Raw genomic sequence first — 23,960 nt, 5'->3', positions numbered from 1 at the left:
TATTTATTATTATATGCATGTATACACCTATTTTATGGCCGCTTAAACATTGTGAGCTCTGTACTTTCATAAAATATGTGTTTTTACTTATTTACTAACTTGCATGGTGAGAGACACTATAGATACATATTGTTTGATGGTTTACAGGCATAATACTTTATCTAATGAGTTGACTACTTTTACAATTGCATTGTCCTCATTTGTGAATTGTTTATACTATTACAATTGTATCTAGTACCTGCAGGTCCAGTTGCATATGTTATTTTTTTACTATGCTTCTAACATTATGTGTGTGTGACACCCCAGGGGTCTGGTTGCCACAGTGATAGAGATGTTATGTCTGAGAGCAGGTGGGAGGTCCTTTGGTCAGGGATCCTATGCATGCCACACCTCCTGCCCAGTCTTGGGAGGGGAAGAACTTCCCCTATATAAACCCGGGGCTGAAGCAGGGTTAGTCAGTCAAGGAGAGTAGAGACAAGAAACAGCAGAAGCAATACTACTACGAGTCAGGGGCTGGCAGCTGCAGAGCTCGCCCTGACTGAGAAGCTTTCTTACCGGACCCGGCGTCCGAGGCTGTGGGGACTAACTCTTACCCAGCAGCAGAAGCCGACCGGCAGGGGATTTCAGGTCCTCAGGCCCAGAAACCCGAAGGCATGGTCACACGCGTGGGACCAGCACCACCATCGTGGAGCGGAAGCCATTAGAAGGCCCCGAGTCACCGGCCATACGGGTGAGCACCACACGGTACACTCAGGGACGTGGGCTACTTATATCCGCTTCTAGCAAGGTAGCCAGAAGAGTACAGTCAGTTTGGGAGGCCTACAACTCCGCCTGGCCAGGGGAGATCCCATCTGCTCAAGGACTGACCAGGCCCCGTTCACTAGCAAGTACTCCGGGAGGGTCTATCGTTGTTACCAGTAAAGACCCTGAATTACACCGCACCGTCTCTGAGTGGTTCCTGCTACCCCCATCATCCACATCTGCTGCCCTGAGGCCATACCCCTCCCGTTGGGGGTTATACCATCTACGCTGCACCATCCATCCACCGGCCTCAGCGGTCTGTCCTGCAGCGGCAGCTCCATAGCTGCATTCAACGGGTGGCGTAGTCGTCCTACATCTACCGCTGTTACATCGCCGCTCAGTTTGACTCCCTGGGCACGGACCGGGTCACCGCCACGAGCCTACAACCCTCAAGAGATCCGGCTCCGGGTAAGCTCCCGCGTGCGCAACGCAGCGCGACACAGGCCCAGGGGCGCGTCAACTTTGGCGTAGTCGGCAGGATTTCGTGCCCGCAACCACCGGGTACTGCGTGCCTGAAAAAGAGACTTTTCAAACTTACCTGTGGTGAAGATTCCCGCCATCCGGCGCCATCTTCAGCCTTCTTCCCGCCATCGGTGAAGTTTCCCGCCATCCGGCGCCATCTTCTGCCTTCTTCCCGCCATCCGTGGAGTTTTCCCGCCATTGGACGCCATCTTGAGGACGCCGCGCGGGAAGAAGAGGGGCGTGGACTCCGAAAGCGCGCGAGAACTGAAGCCCCGCCTCACGTCCGGACGTTGCGTAAGGTCCTGGAAGGAGCCCAGCAGACGCCGACGTCACAGGAGGTCCTCAACCCTGACGATCTACTGCGGAGCCGCGGCCTACGGAACAGGATCATCGCAAGGTAGGCCACGGTCCACTAGGGGGGAGGAAGATGTCGGATGCGGAGGAGAGCTTCATTGCCTCAACCCCCGCCAGCGCCATCGCTGCTGCAGTTATGCCCTTCACCATGCCCTATATCCCGGGAGCAGCTTGGCTACCCCAGTACTCAGGGGAGTCACATACCCTGCATGACTTTAGAGAAAAGCTGGATAGCCTCTTCCAGGTGTACCCCCTCACAGAAGAGCAAAAAGTGAGCATCCTGGTGGCCCAACTAACCGGGGCAGCCAAAAGGGAAGTAAAATCCTGGCCACCTGGGAGGAAGACTGTCGCAGGGATACTAACCCGGCTGAAGGACACCTTTGATACCCGCACCTCAGCCGAGATTAAGCTTAGATTCTACGGGTGCAAGCAGCGAGCGCATGAGAGTGTAAGGGACTATGCACTAAACCTACAAGAGGCCCTGAGGGCCATTAAGCAGACCGACCCTGATGGAGTGGGAAACGAGGACAGGCTGTTGACCGAACAGTTTATAGAGGGACTGTATTGTAATACCCACCGAACCCAGTTGCGGGCAATGGCCTTACAGGATCCCCATCTGGGCTTTGCACAGTTCAAGGACAGAGCCATCCGGGTGCTCCGAGAACCGGCACCGGGTGGCGTTGTGACCCACAAGCGCCCTGCTATCACTTACCACCAGGAGGCGGCGCCCTTGTCGGCAGGGCCTGTGGGAGCTGATGCGCAGGCTTTGGACAATGACCCGGCTCCAGACCTACACCATCAGGTCCAAGAGCTAGCTAAGAGCGTTGCTGCGCTAACCCGAACTGTGCAGTCTTTACAGGCTTCCACCCCAGGGAAGATCCAGCTGGCATCCGGACCGGAGGACATCCCGTGGCGTCGACCAAGGAGGACCCCACCGGCCAGAGGAAGACCCAGTGACCGATACAGCGAGGACGGACGACCCATCTGCCGCCGCTGCAATCAACTTGGACATATGGCAAGGTACTGTTCTTTAAACGGGCACAACCTGGGGTAGAGGGCCAACCCCCAGGAAAAAGATCACCAGGCCCATCGAACTGGCGCGACAGATATGTGGGAGGACGTCCAGTCTTGCCTGTGGTACTGGATGGCATTCCCATGAGTGCCCTACTGGACACCGGGTCACAGGTCACCACCATCCCGTACGTGCTCTTTAAGCAGTACTGGAATGACTCGGATATTACCCGCTACCCTGACGACGACTTGAGTATCATCGCCAGCAATGGCCAGCCCGTGCCACAGATTGGATTTAAAGAGGTGACCATCAAAATCGGTAGAGTCGAACTGGCAGCACAGGGACTGATCATTGTAGATATTGACAAACATGAGAGTCACCCAAAAATAACTCTAGGAACTAATGTAATTGAAAATTGTCTTGCAGAGGTGATTTTCCTTTTACAGCAGGTTGCCAAGAAACTTCGAGACGGTCCTGTTGTACCTGGACGATGTCATCGTATATTCCAAGACGTATGAGGACCACCTGAAACACCTGGCGGAAGTGTTCGAAGCTCTGGCAAGTTATGGCCTAAAGGTGAAACCCTCCAAGTGTCACCTCCTGAAACCAAAGGTGCAGTACCTGGGACACGTGGTGAGCGCTGACGGAGTGGCTCCCGACCCTGATAAGATCACCGCAATTAAGGAATGGCCAAGCCCCTCCAGCGTAAAAGAAGTGCGGCAGTTCCTCGGGTTGGTAGGCTACTACCGAAGGTTTATTCCCGGTTTCACCAAAAAGGCAGCACCTATGCAGGACCTCCTGATAGGCCAGTCCCGGAAGGCCAAGAACCAGAAGCCGCCCTTCAAATGGGAGGAGCTGGAAGAAGAGTCCTTCCGCCAGCTGAAGATGGCCCTCATGGGGGACGAAATCCTGGCGTACCCGGATTATAGCCAGCCCTTTATCCTCTACACCGACGCCAGTAACATCGGGCTAGGAGCTGTACTGTCCCAGATCCAGCAGGGGAAGGAACGAGTAATCGCCTACGCCAGCCGAAAACTGCGACCCACCGAAAGGAACCCCGAGAATTACAGCTCATTTAAGTTAGAGTTCCTGGCCGTAGTATGGGCAGTCACCGAGCGCTTTAAGCATTACCTCGCTTCTTCCCGGTTCACCGTGTACACGGATAACAACCCGTTGACACACCTGGACACGGCAAGACTCGGTGCCCTGGAGCAGAGGTGGATGGCCCGTCTGTCCAACTACGAGTTCAAAATCAAATACCGGGCAGGACGCTCCAATACCAACGCGGACGCCCTGTCCAGGATGCCCAACCTGCCGGACGGAGGAGAAGATCCGGAGGGACTGGAAGAAGTTGAACTCCCTGCGTTCCACCGTCATGGGACTATCCGGTATTCCCACCGGGTAAGGAGTAAGCAGGCTGCTACGTTGAACCCCTTACCCCACTACAACTGGGCGGAAACACAAGACAGCGACCCTGCCGTCCGACTGGTGAAGGAGATGCTGACTCGGCCGGAGGCTCGCCTTGAACCAGACGCTCCGGAGGAAGCCAAACAACTATGGGCAGAGAAGAGTCGACTGTTCCTTTACAAAGGGAAGTTGTGCCGCAGAATGGTTAACTCCCGGACGCATGAATTACTCTGGCAAGTAGTGGTGCCACGAAGAGACGCAGCCATGGTGATGGAGGCATACCACGACGGAGCTGGACACTTCGGGTGGAAGAAGCTGGAGTTCCTGCTGCGCGAGCGGTTCCACTGGGTAGGCATGAGGGGAACCATCGAGAAGTGGTGCAGAGACTGTGGCCCGTGCAACCTGAGAAGGAAGGACCGTGCCAGCCAGAAGACTCCCCTGCAGTCCATCGTCACCCGGCAACCGTTGGAACTGGTAGCCTTGGATCATGTAAAACTGACCCCAAGCAGAAGTGGCTACGTCTACGCGTTAACCATCGTGGATCATTACTCCCGGTTTCTGGTTGTCGTCCCCGTCAAGGACTTAACGGCTCAAACAGCAGCTAGAGCCTTCCAGCAGCACTTTTGCCGTCCACACGGGTACCCGGACCAAGTGCTGACGGACCAGGGACCTGCCTTTGAAGCGGAGGTCTTCCAGGAATTCTGCAATCTGTATGGCTGCCGGAAGATAAGGACGACACCCTACCATCCGCAAACTAATGGACTTTGTGAGAAAATGAACCAGGTGGTAATGGATCTTCTAAAAACGTTGCCCCTGGAAGAACGCAGTCTGTGGCCTGAGAAGTTGCCCGATCTGGTGGACCTATACAACCACATCCCGGTAGGTTCCACCAACTGTACCCCGGCTTACTTAATGAGGGCAAGACCTGGTAAGTTACCTGTTGACCTGGAAATGGGAGTCCTGACACCCGAGGACACTTCACCAGAAACAGACTGGGACACAGAGAGGCAGCAGCAGTACCGGAGAGTACAGGAGAGCGTGGAGCGAAGTCTCTGTCAGGCTAGGGAAAGACAAGAGAAAACTTACAACCAGTATGCTCCCGCTGTTCCCCTGGTACCCGGAGAGCAGGTCTTGAAGAGGAAGAGACGGCTCCACAAGTTGGATGACCAGTGGGAGAAGGACCCGTACACCGTACTGCCCTCAAGCCACGAGAACCCGAAGGTTTGTACCATCAGTAAAGACGGAGGGGAAACCACAGCCATTGTATCCCGGGACCACCTGAAGAAGTGTCCCGAACAACTGAGGAACCCTGAAGAGGAACAAGAAGACCATCGACCCGTAGAGGAAAGGGAAGATATGGTTAGTACTGTGCTCGGGGACTTCCCTCGGTCTTGGACTCAAGTCAATGGTGCAGTTGTGGTACCCGTACTCACCTTCCTCCAACCAGCATCCCAAGCACCTACGGAGCAACAGGTAGAGCTGGAAGAACAGCCGGTCCAGGAGGCAGAAGACTCCACACAAGCAGAACAGGAGGATCAACCCTCTGCTTATAGTGAGCCTGCCGTACCCCTAGTGAGACAAAGAGCCGGTAGACAGCTGCCCAGTTTACCCTTGACAGCTCCTACACCCTGTAGTTCAGGGCCAGACAGTCAGCTCCGTAGGTCCACTAGGGCCACTAGAGGCCAGTTACCCGCACGCTGGAGGATTTGAAGTGTATAAATTGTTTTATTTATGTTTATCTGTGTATTGTTGCTTGTGTATAATTTTGTGTTTCCAGTTATTTTTAGGAGTCCTTGGTGGATTTACCGGGAATCCTTGTACATAGTTGGAGCGTAACCCAGGATGGACTAGAGACTGTTAAGGACTCGGGGTAGGACAAACCCCTACCTGGTTACGTCTCCCTGTTTTGGTGAAATGGACACCTTGCTTTTCTTCAAAGACTGCACCCGGTTACGGACATGCCGTAACCATCTTTATATGTTTTTCTTATTGTATTATTATTGTTTTTATCTTGTTATGTTTTTCTAAAATATGTTTAGTCCCGGAGTACTAAATTTCACTAGGGGGGAATGTGACACCCCAGGGGTCTGGTTGCCACAGTGATAGAGATGTTATGTCTGAGAGCAGGTGGGAGGTCCTTTGGTCAGGGATCCTGTGCATGCCATACCTCCTGCCCAGTCTTGGGAGGGGAAGAACTTCCCCTATATAAACCCGGGGCTGAAGCAGGGTTAGTCAGTCAAGGAGAGTAGAGACAAGAAACAGCAGAAGCAATACTACTACGAGTCAGGGGCTGGCAGCTGCAGAGCTCGCCCTGACTGAGAAGCTTTCTTACCGGACGCGGCGTCCAAGGCTGTGGGGACTAACTCTTACCCAGCAGCAGAAGCCGACCGGCAGGGGATTTCAGGTCCTCAGGCCCAGAAACCCGAAGGCACGGTCACACGCGTGGGACCAGCACCACCATCGTGGAGCGGAAGCCATTAGAAGGCCCCGAGTCACCGGCCATACGGGTGAGCACCACACGGTACACTCAGGGACGTGGGCTACTTATATCCGCTTCTAGCAAGGTAGCCAGAAGAGTACAGTCAGTTTGGGAGGCCTACAACTCCGCCTGGCCAGGGGAGATCCCATCTGCTCAAGGACTGACCAGGCCCCGTTCACTAGCAAGTACTCCGGGAGGGTCTATCGTTGTTACCAGTAAAGACCCTGAATTACACCGCACCGTCTCTGAGTGGTTCCTGCTACCCCCATCATCCACATCTGCTGCCCTGAGGCCATACCCCTCCCGTTGGGGGTTATACCATCTACGCTGCACCATCCATCCACCGGCCTCAGCGGACTGTCCTGCAGCGGCAGCTCCATAGCTGCATTCAACGGGTGGCGTAGTCGTCCTACATCTACCGCTGTTACATCGCCGCTCAGTTTGACTCCCTGGGCACGGACCGGGTCACCGCCACGAGACTACAACCCTCAAGAGATCCGGCTCCGGGTAAGCTCCCGCGTGCGCAACGCAGCGCGACACAGGCCCAGGGGCGCGTCATGTGCACTTATCTCCTACATTTCCACAACACAATTGCTTGTGTTCTCAATAAAGGTTTTTCTACATTCTTACGATCGTTTGAATCCTTGACCAAATTGTTGAAGTTTTTTCATTGGTTTGAGTTATTTCCCGAATGGTCTAGTGTATATATCCAGCAGATATAATGTATATATTGATGTTATTATACTTGTTATCATTACTTGCACCTACTTTACTTATTCATACACATATGCATATAGTATCTTGTTTCTTAATGGTTATGTTCACATGCAGCGTCTTTTTATGCAAATGAAAAGCTGCTTTTTTACCGTACCAGCTAAACATATGTGATTTAAGGAATCTCATGCACACACTTGTTTCAGTGTTTTTTTTCGTTACGCCGATTACCGATTGGATTAATTTATTTTATATTTTGATTGATGGACTTTTACAAACTAAACGAGAGCCGGCGTCATCGCCAGCTCCCTGCAAATCTGGCGCATGTGCGCGGCTCTATTCGACAGTGTCATGGAGCCTTTGAAGCCCCGTGTAGGCTTCCCAACTTCAGAGGTGCACTGCGCATGATCGGAAGTGCAGAAGACGGCTCACGTATATCTTCTGCACTTTTGGTTGGAGGGCATGAGGGACCTGACAGGTTCCCTTTAAATTCACTTTCTTACTCATGAGAGACTCATTTTTCTGCATTATTCTTCACCCAAGAGAGGATTACCAAGGAAGGGACGTACCATGTATACTTGTATTTCACTTTTAACTTAAAGGGGTTGGCCATTACTTTTTTATTTTTATTGATGGCCAAATAAAAATAAGATACTATACGATATTGATGGCCCATCCTAAGGATAAAAAAGTAGTGGCTACCCTCTTTAACCGGTTCTAATAATGGCTACCATACTATCCCCAAATTTAGCGTTTGTGGGGCCGTACACTACATCCACCAACCAGCTACATTGGAAAGTTGTAGAACACAATCGTCTGGAAGCCATCGCTATCCGCTTCCTTTAGATGGATTTTTTTCATATAAGGGGTTGTATAGTCGATCAACTTAGTGCCCATTAGGTTAATCCATCGTGCTTGTATTTGTGTTTTTGGACTAAACTTTTTGGAAAAATTAATTTTATCAAGATATTTCTCTATACAGATTATCAAGCAGAAACTACTTTGCTGCACACCCCTTCTGGCTCTAAGCTACGTCATCTATATCAGGTCCTTAATGTGAGTATGAAAATACTACAAAAATACTACGCATATATTTATCAGGTCTCCAGTGTTAGTGCTTTTGTAAGGAGGTAGCACATACTGCTCACGTTCCCTCTTGAAGTGTCTCAATGTGTATTGTGACAGGTGTTGGTAATGGTGTTGTGTTCTTTCCAACAGTAGGGAGAGTTAGAGTTAATGTTTGGGACTAGCCCAGAGTGGAAGGGACAGGGACGGCTTCCTGTCAGGATGTCAGACAGCGCCCAGTGAGCACAAGTAGCAGACCTAAGGTGTGGACAATCAGCAGTGTCACATGACGTGGGTGTCTCGAAGTGAGAGGGGACTGAGGAAGAGGATAGCGTGATCCGGAGTTAGGAAAAGGGAAAATTGATGGAAGGACAGAGTGGTCAATCGGAGATGAGTCCTGAGAGAGGACGCCCCAAGTTTATGACTCAGAGAGGTAACGGGCCAAGATGGGACAGAGAATGTGAGACGAAGAGAATGCCCCTGGCGGGAGTTCCAAGGCGTCAGTAGTAGAGGAGCTAAATACTGGCAAACTAGTTCCCTTGAGGGGAAAGAAGACGCACATGAGAATAGGACTCTCACTAACTGGACAGTAATACTGAGCTGAGATGTGGTGAAGAAACATGAAACAGCGGAGATAGGATCTGAGTCTGTGTGTGAAAATGCTCCGTATTGTGAAGGAAAGCTTCCTTATTTGTGTACCCGCTATCTGTTGTACATAATCCCTACCAAGTTATCATTAAGTAAAAAGTTTATTTTTGACTGGTGGTCTCCCTCATTAAAGTTCTCAACATCTGGTCCTGGCCAACCCAAGTCATCAGTAACATGCGGCCTGCAAGGGCATAGCGCTCCCATAGCACAAGTCCACACACCCAGCCAGGACACCCACCTTCTTGTAATGTGCTAGGGTGTAAGAGACGAGTACCTCACCCACAGCTACCGCCTCAGGCCATGTTACACTTTAGTGCTGTGGTGTGGCCTGCAGCATCAGTAATCTTCTCCAGCTGCTGTGAAGACTGAGAAAATGAGGAAACGAAAGGGGTGGGATAGAGAAGAAAAAAGAGGGAAATAAGGGCGAGAGAACATGAATTAAGTGATTTTAACCAAGATGACGTCCCATCGTTTTTACAGAAATCATGCATCATGACTCCCAGTAGTGCACATTCAAGACAGTGGACAGACCACACCACCAAATCCAATTGTGACAGTGGACAGACCACACCACCAAATCCAATTGTGACAGTGGACAGACCACACCACCAAATCCAATTGTGACAGTGGACAGACCACACCACCAAATCCAATTGTGACATTGGAATATTTGTGGTCCAGTCTTCACCAGATTTCCATGCTCACTCAACGTTTTTGCAACCCTGCCTCTTTTATGAGAATTAAAGGAGTTGTCCAGGCAAAAAATAGTTTGCCCAAGAAACGGGATATGTAAAAAAATAACGAACTCCGCCAAACTCACCCGGGTCCAGTGTAAGCCGCTCCGGGGTCAGTACAGAGACAGAAAGTAGCGATGCCACCATTCCACCAGCTGCCAGACCGTTGCGTCATGTGGATAGCTGCAGCGGTCAGGTGATTTGTGCAGCACATCATCAGTAGGTAACGCTGGGTGCTATTAGAGTATGGCTGAGTTTGTTATTTTGCACAGTTTCCAACCCTTGGGCAAAGTTTTATCTTGCCCAGCCAACCAATTTAACATCACTAAAAGTTATCACCTATCTGAAGAATAGCTGATACCTTGCGCATCGATGAGCAGCCGACCGCTGGGACGCCCCCCGATCCTGAGAACCAGCTCTGAAATGCCCTATAGTAATGGATCGTGGGGGGGGTTATGCTTTCCTCCGCACCAGTCATCCTCTCTAACACTACCGAAGATTGATGAATGCTGTACTCCGCTATCTCCAGCAATCCCATAGAGGATGAATGGACCGGTAACACAAATGCGCGGCTCTATTCCAATGGGGAACTTCAGAACCCTGTTATGGGGATCGGTGGGAGTCCCAGATGTCAGACACCGGCCCATCCACAACTATTAATGATGGGAATAAAACCTAAACCAAAAAAGAGAAAATACGAAAACATAACATACCTAATTATCGTTCTGCAACCTCAAATCCCTAGTTAGTAAATAGCTGAGAGGTGGGCATTTTAGGCCTAAAAATGGTGCAAATATCCTTGGCCTCCATTCCGCTGGGTCGTGTTTCTGGTATTTTTGTTCTTTAATAGCAAAGACATAATTAAATAATAATTGCGCACATATTGTTTTTATTATGAAAAGACAAGAAAAAAAAAGAAAGGACCACATGCCTTGTCTGGTGGATGTGAAAAGTGATGAATGTTTGAATTTTCTTTTTCGTCTCATGACTAACAGAACCGGTTTTACAGGTTTGAGGTCTGTAATATCAGCCCCGGGATATATCGTAATAGTTAGACAACTTTGGAGCAAGCAAAAACAGAAACACAATACACAAATACCCTGCAATAAATAAATAAAGCACAATACTGCATGAAAAAAATATAGGGTACTTAGTTAACATAATTTTGATCAAAATAATTCAAAAGCCATCCCACCTCGTCGCGGTGACCCTATATGGGACAGTCCTAACCCTAATATTTAAAACCTTACCGTTTGTCAAGTGACTTGTATGTGGATAAGGGCTGAGAGACTGAACCCAGCTAGTGGACACACAGACCTGGGAAGCAAGATGAATAAACTTTCCAGCTCAAGGAAAGGGCAGGCCACACCCTTATATGCACTTGTGTAGCTTGCCCTTTCCTTGAGCTGGAAAGTTTATTCATCTTGCTTCCCAGGTCTGTGTGTCCACTAGCTGGGTTCAGTCTCTCAGCCCTTATCCACATACAAGTCACTTGACAAACGGTAAAATTTTAAATATTAGAGTTAGGACTGTCCCAAATAGGGTCACCGTGACGAGGTGGGATGGCTTTTGCATTATTTTGATCAAAATTATGTTAACTAAGTACCCTATATTATTTTCATGCATTATTGCGGCTTATTTACTTATTGCAGGGTATTTGTGTATTGTGTTTCTGTCTTTGTTTTTTTTTCTGTTTAATGACCATGTGTGAACATGCTCTTACATGCTGCATGCACACCAGTTTACATTCCAGTTCACTTCTTCAGGTTTTTTCAACTTTTGAGCAACATACGAGGATAAGATTTGTCCCCTTTACCAACACTGAATGACAACCCTTGTGATCTGGAAAACATAAATCCTACCACCAACTTGAACATTGCATCTAAACATTTATTTTTAACGCAATATAAAATTAACTGTATTACCATTTATTTTATTTTATTTAATTTTTTTTGCATCGGCCAGTGGGGGGAGGTAATTTTTATTTGCTGGTGTGTAAATGTCAAAGCATGACACACACTGCAAATATGGCGGACACATAGGAGACTGCGATCGTATCGTACATCAGCCGCATCTGATATACTGTGGCTGTGTCAGTGGGAACTGTGAGCATCTCGCGGCATGAGCAGGTTATAGCTGTGGGGGGAGCGAGGCAGTTTTATTGTAGCCCAGCTCTGTACACTGAGCTGTAATATCCCTGTGTCCCACTACTTACAGCTGTAAGAGGCGACAGGACGTCCGGCACCAGGGAAGCGGCTGTAACAACGGGTATGGGCCGCAATGGTGAGAACATGTTGAGCAGCCTGACATTGTAGTACTAATGCCAGGCTACCGAACTAATCTCACCGCTAGGTCACCACCTTGCTTTCATAAGTATAAATAGCGGAGAGAACAGGGATGTGGCGGGGACTTCTTACAGCGGGGAAAACGGGTAAGGTCACCGACGTCTTCTCACCATTGCGGTCACCACCACAGTGTTCAAACCTCTCTGAACACTGAATCAGTTCTGCTCAGTCAGTGTAAAGCCTCATTCAGACAGTTATGATCCACAGACATCTGAATGAGGCTTTACTGCAGCCCATAGGCGCAACAGGCGGGATGACTTTATCACCAGCTAATGAGCTGAGCTTCAATGTACAGAGCGCAGCAACCAGTGACGTCTGTCACAGACGTCTGAATGAGGCTTTACACTCGCTGGGCAGAGCTGAGTATGTGTGCAGAGTGCAGAAGCCGTGAAGATTTCACTGCTGCACTCAACATAGTAACAGAATAAGAAAAAGAATGTACAAAACGTCTAAAAAAAATAAATGCAATTCAAATCAACCCCATTAAAAATAAAGAAACTAAACAAAAATAAACATAATTGTTATCGCCGTATCTGTTCTATCAAAATATAAAATTAATCAACCCATGAAGTAACAGCCATAAACAGAAAAATAATCGAAACGCCAGAATTGTGGTGTTTCGCACTGCACCTCCCTAAAAAAAAAATGCCACAAACAGCAATCAAATCATCTCATGTAACCGAAAATAGTATCAATTAAAATGGCGGCTCTCCTCGCATAAAACAAGCCCTCACGCACTTCCATCAACAGAAAAAAAAATGTTATGTGTCTTTAAATATGGTGACACAAAGCAATTATTCTTTTTAAACTCTGATTTTTTCTGAACACTAAAGAAAAAAGAAAAAAAACAAGACAAATTTGGCAAAAAAAATGGGGGAATTGCGCTTTTTCACTGCATGTTTTTCTGCACTTCAGGGAGGGGCACCATTACGATTTTTGATCTCTATAGATAAAAAAAGAGGATGATCTATAGACTAGGTCTCTACAGCAATACTTCTGTATAATTGGAAGACACCCTGACATTAATATTATCCTTCAGGAGGAAAAAAAAATCCAAGACCTAAGGTTGCCATAGAGTAATAGCCTTAGATGACAATTAAAATGTCAAGATTAGACTGGTTTAATATGCACCTGTATAAGACTTTAGCTCACGCTCAGTTCCCTTACAGATGCTTTCCTAAGGTGTCTTCTATAACGTCTTGGGGAGCTCCCATCGTGTGGGAAGGAACATTTGATCGTGAGGAGGAAAATCTTCTTCATCGGGCTCGTGGAACTGTGGTTGGTCTCTCAGTATTTGCAGTTGGGAAGTGAGTGTTCATGATTTATTTTCCAGCGCAACGTACAGGACGTATGTGGGCTATCATGTGGCAGTTTATTCCAAGATAGAGGGAATAATATGCAGAAACTCGACAGGCATGGTGGAAAGTAACGTGGAAGGAGAGAGAAAGGAAAAATCTGTGCATACTGCAAAGTTGATGTGTGACTGGAAGACATAGGTCATCTCCGCTCTTGTCTCCTCAGGTATCTTGACACCTACCTTGAAGACTTTCTTGTCTCTGCCAATCGCTTCTTCATGCCTGGGCTACCTTGCGTAGTCTATATCCTCACTGACCGTCCATCAGATGTGCCCAGAATCCATGAACGATCGGGTATGTCCATAATAACCCTCCAAGTGACCAACCGGGCACGTTGGCAGGACATCTCAATGTTGCGCATGATGGATCTGAGAGATCTAGTGCTGCCCCTGGCTCATGATGAAGTGGATTACCTTTTCTGTATGGATGTTGATCAGGTAAGTTTACTTTGTTGACCAGTGGTCTACAGTTTGGTGCTTGGAAAACTTGGTGAACCATTAGGACACAAGAAATAGATAGATAGATCTACAAACAATGAACTATACACTTACATTTTCTTTCTTCTCTTCATATCTCTAGATATTCTCCTCCAATTACGGACCAGAAACTCTTGGTGACCTTGTGGCTCAGCTACATTCTGGATATTACTTAGCAAACAGAAAGGAATATCCCCTTGAAAGGAACCCTTTATCTATGGCTTTCATACCTCCATGGGCCGGTACTTTTTATTACCATGGAGCAGTGTTTGGTGGAAAGCCCACACTTCTCACCAACCTCACTTCGAGCTGCCTGAAGGGCATTTTAGAAGACAAGAAAAGGGGTGTAGAAGCTATATGGCATGATGAAAGCCATCTCAACAGATACCTAACTTTGGAATATTTACCATCCAAGGTGCTATCACCTGAGTATTGCTGGGACAACAGGTTATGGCTCAGGTATCACAAACTGAGCTGGGCACAGAAAAATTATGAGAAAACAAGAATATGATCCAGACTCATGGAACCACAAGATGGTTCCTTCTCATACATTATTGAACATCAAGTATTGACCATGCTGATGCAGATGGACACCAGTAGAATGGAGTTATGTCTCTTACTGTCTGACATAAGTATGTCAAGGTCAAGAGGCTACAATCTTTTCTACTTTTTTTCGTTTTTTTTTCGATTTTGTTTTATTTTTGTCTATTTAAAGATTTGGGTGGGATTAAGGATATTTGACAAGTCTTCATTAAGATACTGCCCAAATAGAGCTATCATTCTGTTTTCAAATAATACCGTCACAGAATGCCTAAACAATACTTCCATATACTGAAAAGGGGTATCCACAGGATAGATGATAAATGCATGATCTCTGGGAGCCCCTCTGTTGGGACTCCAATTGTTCACTTAAACAAGGGCCCCAAAAATTTGACTTAATCAGTGGTTGTAGAGAAAAATTAAAAATCCATAAAGACATCTCCAGAGATGGGATAGATCACCCTCAGATTGAACATATGGGATCAGTTATAACTGGGGAAGTGAGAAACTAATTATAACTGGGGAAGTGAGAGAGAGCCGTCACTTCAACCACTATTGAAGTAGGGACATCATGTAGTGACCAGGTAATTACAGTAGGAGATCTGCTCTGAGAGCCAGACACTAAACCTGGGATTTGTTTACACAGAGATGAAGAAGTACACTTCCAAGGCAAGAATTTCCTCTGTTCAAAGCACAGGTCTGAGACACTTTCGAGTCAGTGGTCAGTGATGAATATTGGGGTTCGCATCGATCCGATATTTATGGGAGATATATTTTCGGCGTCGTAGCTAGGGAATGAACATAACGCATTCATTCACGTCACCGTGAGACCATTCTAAAACCTCCAACTTAATCACACCAATGGATGATGCTATCTATGCTATGTTTCATCTCTATAGAAAGGTAAAATAATGAAAGGAAACATGACAACAATATCTACCACCTGGGACCTCCAAGGGCAAAGATATCCTGTAAGTTGGGGATCTCATAAACTTCTAAAAGACCTAGCACATCCCACAACCAGCCCCCCATATAAGCTCACCAAGGTGAGATATGTGAGTGTAACCTTGATCTATTAAAAACTAGAATTTGGGATTCTTTAGTTGTGTTTTCTGGAAGACATAGTTCGCTGTTAGAGTGTTCCATTTTCCTAATCGGAGTGCTTCCCTCCATAAAGATAAGAGCCATTCCTGCTACATCAGGTTTAGTACTTCTTTCATTATTCCTTTTTATTTTATGCCATTGCATATAGAGTATTGTTTGGTTTCCATTTTGCATCATCTTTGTATATTTTTTATAAACACTGCCTACCACTCCGGATTAAATATATAAAATTGAATAGCTCTGTTCCTCTTGCTCTGTAAACCGCACCCCTGAAGCCATACGCTACCTGTAACTGGTATCCAGTCGGCCTGTATAACTGATTGGTGGTGTCAGATTGTAGTCCCCTTTTGTTACTGTGGAGTTGGCAGTGACCGTACCGGGGTGTGTATATATATATATATATATATATATATATATATATATATATATATATATATATATATATATATATATATATTCCATTAGCTGGAATCGGAAGTGTATATACCATACGCTCACTGTGAGTTCCCAAATAATCGACCTAGTAGTGGGAGCAGTCGCGGCCTCATCTATCACTCGTCAGTCAATTGCATAATTGTCCTGATTATTGTAGGCAGCGGTAGGATCTACTCGACTCCCTCTGTTGTTATACTTGACAATGGTCACTATCAATATCTGCAATATCTGTTTATTTAATGTCTATATGACTGATGAAGATAGCCGACATTTTTACTCGCCTCCATAGACGCCATAGATTTTAAGTGAAATGGTACTGGGCATCATGACCACCAATACATTCATTCTCCCACATAACAGGAGTTTGGGACCCATATCATATTCCTTTGCTGCGTGCAAAATCTGTTTTGTATCCTATGTAACACAGTTTCAACCTATCTCTGCTATCACCGACTTGTAAGGGCTGACAGGGAGAAACTCATCACCAGCAGGAGGCAGGGGAGACAGGCTGAACCTGCATCATATAGCATACACTGAAACAATACAATGAGGAGACAGTAGTTCTATGTTACTGATTTATCTCTGCTACCCTCAAATAGGACTTAGTATAGCAAGTGAAGGTATGATGAGAGTCTGTCCCCTCTACAAAGCCAAGGGCATTATGGGAAATGTCTGCCTTCAATGAAGGATATCACTGCGCCAATGTCTCGCCTGCGCCAATGTCCTGCGCTGGGTCTCTTTCATATCCTCCGACTGCTCCCGTGAATTCAAAATTGCTCATTACATCTCCTGCAGTACTAGCAATGTGATATACTATGCTTCCTGCGGATGTAGTTTGATATATATAGGTTTGACATCAAGGGAGCTGCGAGTGAGGGTACGTAAGCACGTGCGGGACATTGGCACGGCCAGGACGGTGACCAACCCCCGAGAGCTTAAGACACTACCACGTCACTTTAAGGCAATACATAATTGTGATCCGAAAACATTAAAAGTGCGTGGGATAGAGGAAGTACATCTTGGCTCTCGGGGGGGGTAATGTTAAACAGCGTCTGGCCCAAAAGGAGGCCAGGTAGATGGTTAAATTGGATATGGTGAGCCCACTGGGCCTCAGTGAGGCTTTGAGTTTCGCCTCCTTCTTGTGATCTTGTTCTTTTTGGTTTGGTTCTCCTGCAGACTCTATGTAGCATTTCTGTGGCATTTGGTATTTTAATTTTGCTTTTTCCTCCATTATCTTGTTTTTAATGACTTTTTTTATTACCTCTTATTTAGTGTGCTACCTTGAGGAATTGATATGCATTTCTACAAGGACCTTTAATTGGACATGAATTATGTTAATTCTATCTCTTATCATGAAGCTTTAGGATGAACATTTAGAATACGATCAGCTGTGACCCCTCCTTTTTTTGATATAGAATCACACAGTGTACCATTATTGTTCACCATTGTTGCGTGAACTTTGCATTATTGTGTATATTTATTGCTTTGTGTGGCTTTTGATCTGTTATACTCTTTATTGTTTGCGGATCACACTGTATTGATGTGACATGATGTTATATGCATATATTTGTTTATCGGCTTTTCTATGATGAGACTCCATGTCCTACCATCACAAATTTCTTCTTCCCCCTGGCCTTCACTTGTGATACTGGCGCTGTGCGCATGCGTTCCGGTGGTCTCCCTCGCCCGGCGCGCGCCCAGCTATCTTATGCCTTCTGCGCATTGGCCCTTCGTCCATGCGCGGGTGGCATGACGGCCTGGGCGCGCGCGGCAGTGATGGAGTACCCCCAGCGCATGCGCCATACATAGCGCTGCGGCCATGTCTACGGCTGCTCTAAGCAACTTGCGGTCATGTGCTGAGTACATGATCTTCTTTGGGGGCGTATTTAAAGGTCCTTGTACCTGCCATCTAATCAGCCTTTTGAGAAAGCCAAACATCTTCAGGCGAGACGCGCGTCGAGGCATTCACTGTCACTGATCCTTTCACTCACAGCACCCTACAACTCTTCTGTTCCAACCTTGGTAAGGCTAATGTTGTTTATTGACTGCTGGCTCATGATTTTGTTGTGGCACACTTATGCCTATAGTTGGATATAGCCCACAGTCCCTTCCGTATTCACTCAAGCTTGCCCTGCCTCTTCTCTTATTCACTGTTTACATCTCTCTTTAGACAATTCAGCAGTGGGTACGGGTTTGTGGGTTGTATGGTGCTGTGCCTCCTGGCACTAAGCACCTTAGTTGTCTGTGTAAAGATTATACTATTATGATGTGTTATATTATCTGATGTAATAAAATTGCCTCTTTTCTACCATTTAAGCTCCCTTTGTTTTCCTTTTTTGGGAATTATGGGAAATGTAGTCTGCCTTCAGTGAAGGATATCAGAGAGAAAGAAGGAATCAAAATGGCAAACAACCCAAAAATGGCACATCAGATAAAACAGTAGTAATACACAAAAATCTCCATGTTAGGCTTTAAAAATGGCCTATACTGCACTTTACTGGCAGGATAGAGTTCTGCTTTAACTCAACAGAAAACCAAAAGTGCAATCTCCTATAAAGAATTTTAGACCAATTCAGATGAAATAAAGAGTAATTTCTTACCCTGAATTCTCTTTCCTTTAATACGAAGAAGCAGCACCAATGGGGAATTTATCCTCCTGGAACAAAAGACAGGAGATATCAATTAATTTAAATTCCCTTCTGTCTATATACTGTATATACCTACTAGATCCCCTCTTCCCTTGTGCCCATGAGGTGGCCATAGCCCTAGTTGAGTGGGCTTTTATAGCCTGTTTTCATGGCGGTAAGTCGCATGACTCCTTAGCCCCACCCTACCACGATCACAGCATGACTTCTACTCGCGTTAGGCTGGCTCGCTGAGTTTTGCCTCTGGCAGCACTGCTGCATCTGATTCTGTTTCCATTTGGCATTAGGGGGGCATGGCCCGTCTATGCAGGAATTTAACCCTGCTGTGTCCTGCAGAGATTAGGTTCCCTGGCCAATCCCGTGTCAGCAGGCTCTATATTAGGCAACTTCTCCCACCACTCCATGGCCTGCATGTAAAGTAACGCTGGAGGGTGAATGTAACGCTTGTGGATGTGGATACACTGTGCCACGGGCCGGGTTTACCCTGGAGGGACGTGATCTGACCTCAGGAGCGGAGATGTCAGACAGGACGGGTATACGAGCATCACTGACAAACGGAGATATTATTTCGGAAACCAGGAAGGACGCAGGATTCTCTATGTCGTCGCAGGATGTAAGGTCGGGGAGCATCCGTACTTTGTGTTCCGTGTGTCAGTGAAGCCTCAATATACCACAGACTGAGCTTAGGCCCAAGACACTGAGCAGCATCCCTTTGTTGAAGAGACCCCCGGATTCCCACCACTCCAGGCCTGAACGTTGTTTCCTACTAGTCAGTTTGCTTGTGTGCATGTTAGTGCATGTTGTGTGCATGTGTGCTTTGTTTCTCCCATTGATCCGACTCGTATACCCATCCTGTCTGACCTCTCCGCTCCTGACCTTGGCTACGTATGCTGAACCTGGGCTGCCTGTCCCGATCTTGGACCATTTGACCCCGTCTTTGTCTTTTCCCTCCTGTACCTGGTACCCATTCTTCTCACCCTCTGGTCAGCTGCTGCAGCGTCGGGGATTGCCCTGGAGTGGTACCTGGTGTCTACCGGCAGCCCAACCTATCCTCACCAGCAGAGGCTCTTGTGAAGACCCAGTGGACACTTAGTGATGCCCCTTCAGGGCAAGCTCGGCCATTGGCGCAGTGGGTCCACATCAACCAGCATTACATACATCCTCCAGCGTTACACCTGTGGAGTTTGACAGCCTGCTTGTGTGGCGCCCCTGCAGGGTCAGTCGCCACAGAGGTACTGCATCTCACCCAGAGGTGTGGTGCCCCACTCTCAGGTAAGGAGGGAGTACTGCCCGGGACCCACCCACCTGCATCCAACACTACATAATTCCAGACCAGCAGGCTGGGGCAAGATGCAAGTTTACAATGCTGAGCCCTGTCCCTGGTTGGAAGTGGGGGGAACCGAGAGAGGGGGAACCATGTAGTGGGTGTGGGTGGAGGAAGTAGTTCAGGGGAGCACCGTCAGTAGGAGTATAAGAAGGGAACCATCTTGAAGGAGTCAGGTCAGTCTGAGGAGAGAGTCAGAAGAGCGAGAGAGTGTTGGGAGCAGGAGCTCTGAAGAAGTTCTTCTCAGGAAGAGAGGAGGAAGGAGCGGGCCTAGTCTGAGAGACCCAGGAGGACAGACTGATAGAGGACAAGAGCAGAGGGAAGGCTCCAGAGACAGAGGGGATCCTGGTGAGTGCAGGAAGCCACCCGTGCGCCCGAATCTACACAGATGTGGAGGGATCAGGCCGCAGAGGGGACCGGCCCCTAAACTAGTGGAGAGCACCCAGGCTCAGCTAGACAATCGGAGGCTACTGTACTTTCAAGGTGTTGCTGCCCAAACCACAATTACATCGCCGAAAAGGTGGCCGCATAGGATTCAGGGGACTGCAGGTCGCCGAGAAGATCCGAGGCTACTGGCTTGGGACACTGATTGTGAGGCGCAGGGCAGGAGGGTGAGAGCCAGCGCAGGGAAGACGACCGTGAAAGGAATATAGAACGGGGTCCCGTTTAAGTACTCCTGAAATACTTGAGAGCTGCTGAACCCTTTCCTTGGTGAATGCAGGACGATGTGGGTGGTTATAAGCTGGCAGTTGTAACCTGGAGCAGCGTGATAACTGTGAGTAAAATCTGAAGACTACACCCCACTGTGTCCTGGAATTATTGCTGCACCATCACCAGCCCTGCACTACACAGCACCAACAACATCTACCTCATAACATCACTATATACTGCCCTGGAGCTAAGCTCTGCCTGTGGAGAGCTGAACCAACTCTGCTGCGTCACCATCAGCTCCAGAGGATCTGCACCGCAGCGGCGGCTCCATATAGCCGCATACCACAGGTGGCGTCACGAACACGTCCCCTTTTATTGACCGCCATGAGTCACGGACCGGGTCACTGCCACTGTGACATCCCCCAGCATCGACCGGGCCGGCTACCGAGTACCCCGTGGCCCAGGGGGGGTGTCACTTGCTCATAGCAAATAGTAATAGTCTGCCTCAACCATCTAGATAATTAGACCCTTGATATCTTCTGACCCCTGTGCTTCTTTGAGAAGGAAGGGAAGAGATGTTCCGACCTCCTGTACTGTTTTGTGCGGCTCGCACACGAGTCCTGCCAACATCAGGAAATACAGGATTCTTTCTTTATTGGAAGAGGGATCTGGGTAAGAACCTGGCAGCTCTATCTGTTGGATACTATTAGAGAAGGAAGACACTTTCAGGGTAAAAGATGTTAATGTTCTTAACAGAACTCAATCCTGTAGAAATATAAGATAGGGCTTTCTGGAAGCCAGAGCCTAAATCTCACTCTCCTTGCAGACAGGATAGCCAAAAGAAAACTGGTCTTGAGGGATAAATACTTTATATCTGCCGACTTCAAAGGTTCAAAAGGAGCTTCAAAGAGTTGATCCAAGACAAGGTCCAGATCCCATCTGTGAACTGGATCTATGATTGTAAGCCAAATTCCTTGGACCGCTTTCATAAACCTCTAGATAAGTGGTTCCTGGGACAATTTTCTCCCTAGTACTGCTGACGGGGAAAATATCTGTACTCTGATAGTAATAGGCTTGAGACCTTTGTCAAAACCTTTGTGCATTAAGTCTAGGATGTTCTGCAAGGAGAATTAGAAGACAACAATGCCGACTTCAGAGGTTCAAAAGGAGCTTTACAGAGTTGATCCAAGACAAGGTTCAAATCCCATCTGGGTACTGGGTCTATGATTGGTGGCCAAATTCCTTGAACTGCTTTCATAAACTTTTAGATAAGTGGTTCCTGGGACAATTTTCTTCCCAGTTCTGCTGACAGGCCAAATATCTGTACTTCTTGCAGGAAGTTTAGGATGTTCTGCCAGAAGGAGAATTAGAAGGCAACAATAAACCCTCTCATCCATGTGGATCCACACAGTTAGGAGTGCCCCAAATGTAATATCTATGTAAGATAAAAAAGAAAAAGAGAGATACTTCCCAACAATACAACCTAACCCTTCAGGAACACAGAAGAAAAAAACACAGGGGAGGAGGGGAACTAGAGGAAAACCAAAGACAAGCAAAATACCCAAATAACTGGAAGTAAATGGATAAATCACACAGTGCAAAAATAATGATAAATAATAAAGGATATTTAGTTAACATAATTTTGATCAAAATAATGTAAAAGCCATCCCACCACGTCACGGCAACCCTTATGGGACAGTCCTAACTCTAATATTAAAACCTTACCATTTGTCAAGTGACATACATATGGATAAGGGCAGAGAGACTGAACCCCTAGTAGAAGCATAGACCTGAGAGGCAGAATGAACCTTTCAGCTCAGACAAAGGGCGGCCACACCCTTATATGCACTGAAGCACACTAAACTACAAAGAAAAAACCTGGAAGTCTGAACTGAAACGTAAATTGATGTGCATGCAAAATGTAAATGCATGTTCACATAAGGCCACTAGACAGAGAAAAACCAAAGACAAGCAAAATACCCAAATAACTGGAAGTAAATGGATAAATCGCACAGTGCAAAAATAATGATAAATAATAAAGGGTATTTAGTTAACATAATTTTGATCAAAATAATGTAAAAGCTATCCCGCCACGTCACGGCAACCCTTATGGGACTAGTAGGTTAATAAATAGACAGAAGACAATTTAAACAAAATGCTATCACCTGACCTTTGTTCCAGGAGCATAAAATCCCCATTAGTGTGCTATAGGATAACAAGGAAAGACCAATAGGTGCACTCTGCTGATCTATAACCATTAACCCCTTTATTATCTCAAACCACCGAATAAATAGACCATAATTCGCCCTACAACTTCAAGGATACTTAAAGGGTAATCAGCATTTTTTTTATAATTAGTTACTCTTTATTATTTTTATCTAATAATTCATACAATTATTCAAAAAAAAGGAAATATAGAAAGAAAAAAGTACATCTAACAGAATAAACCCAACCAAAATCCTACCCATAACCAACAAGTCCCTCCTTGAAGAACAAGAGGGAACAGGGAGGGAGAGGTGAAAAAATATATATATAGTTACTCAAATAATCAGTTTATCCCAGGTACATATTATACTTTGTTAATGCCTAGAATATTATTGACGACTGTTCCCTGAGGTTATAAGATCAAAGGATGGATCGAAATGCTCTTCGTAATTGCAGATTTCTGAAAAAGTCAGAATTGTCCAAAGTAAATTAACCCTTTAACACAAAATTGTCATTTACCAGGGCTTCCAAATGGCCTTTATTTTGCCAGAATTTAGAGCTGGGGAGTTGTCTCATATTAGGAATATAATGATTATACCGTAATGGAGAAAATAAAAGGCAACTGATCAAATTCCAAAGGGTTGTTTTTAGAGGGAATCTGTCCCCTCCTTGGACATACAGGTTATAGAACGGTTAAAATAGTCATACCTGTATGCCCATATCTGCGGTCTTGTGCAGAAATCGTATTTTATTTGTTCATGGTGATGAGCTCTTCCAGGCTTTTGGGCTTGCGATGCCTGGAAGAAAGCTCTGTCTCTGGTCTTCATTAGCGTACCAGCTTCTTCCCATCAGCGTCACAGTGCCCTGTGTAGTGGTGTCCCGGAATCCCGCGCCTGCAATGGCGCGATTGCACTTGATGTTTCCGCCATTCTATAGGCATTGGCTTCTTCTACGCAAGCGCCGGCGCGTCACTGCTACTTCCACTCCAGTGGCCTCCGGCGTGCGCAGGGATAAGTTGTACTCCCGACTCCCCACTTACATTGACTCGCCGGCGCAGAAGAAGCCAATGCTCATAGAAGGGCGGAAGCATCAAGCGTAATCGCGCTATTGCAGGGAGCAGACGCGGGATTGCGGGGGCACAACTACACGTCACAGGGCACTGTGACGCTCATGGGAGGGGGCTGGTACGCTAAAGAAGACTGAG

General features: G+C 46.9%; 1 protein-coding gene across 1 annotated transcript in view; it reads left to right on the top strand.

Annotated features, from left to right (window-relative positions):
- The window catches only part of LOC141155148 (N-acetyllactosaminide alpha-1,3-galactosyltransferase-like), a 44,736-nt gene extending 26,494 nt beyond the window's left edge, over positions 1–18,242 (top strand). Inside the window, exons 3-6 of the mRNA XM_073641832.1 lie at positions 8,212–8,285; positions 13,191–13,328; positions 13,543–13,813; positions 13,956–18,242. Of these exons, the coding sequence (XP_073497933.1) occupies positions 8,212–8,285; positions 13,191–13,328; positions 13,543–13,813; positions 13,956–14,363 (891 nt within the window). The 3' untranslated portion in view covers positions 14,364–18,242. The remainder of the gene's footprint in view (positions 1–8,211; positions 8,286–13,190; positions 13,329–13,542; positions 13,814–13,955) is intronic.
- Positions 18,243–23,960: the final 5,718 nt, after the last annotated feature.

This window comes from Phyllobates terribilis, unplaced genomic scaffold (assembly GCF_046119375.1).
Source record: "Phyllobates terribilis strain yellow unplaced genomic scaffold, ASM4611937v1 Scaffold_7__3_contigs__length_470593459, whole genome shotgun sequence".
Taxonomy (NCBI): domain Eukaryota; kingdom Metazoa; phylum Chordata; class Amphibia; order Anura; family Dendrobatidae; genus Phyllobates; species Phyllobates terribilis.
This window is presented reverse-complemented; position numbering and strand designations above follow the sequence as displayed.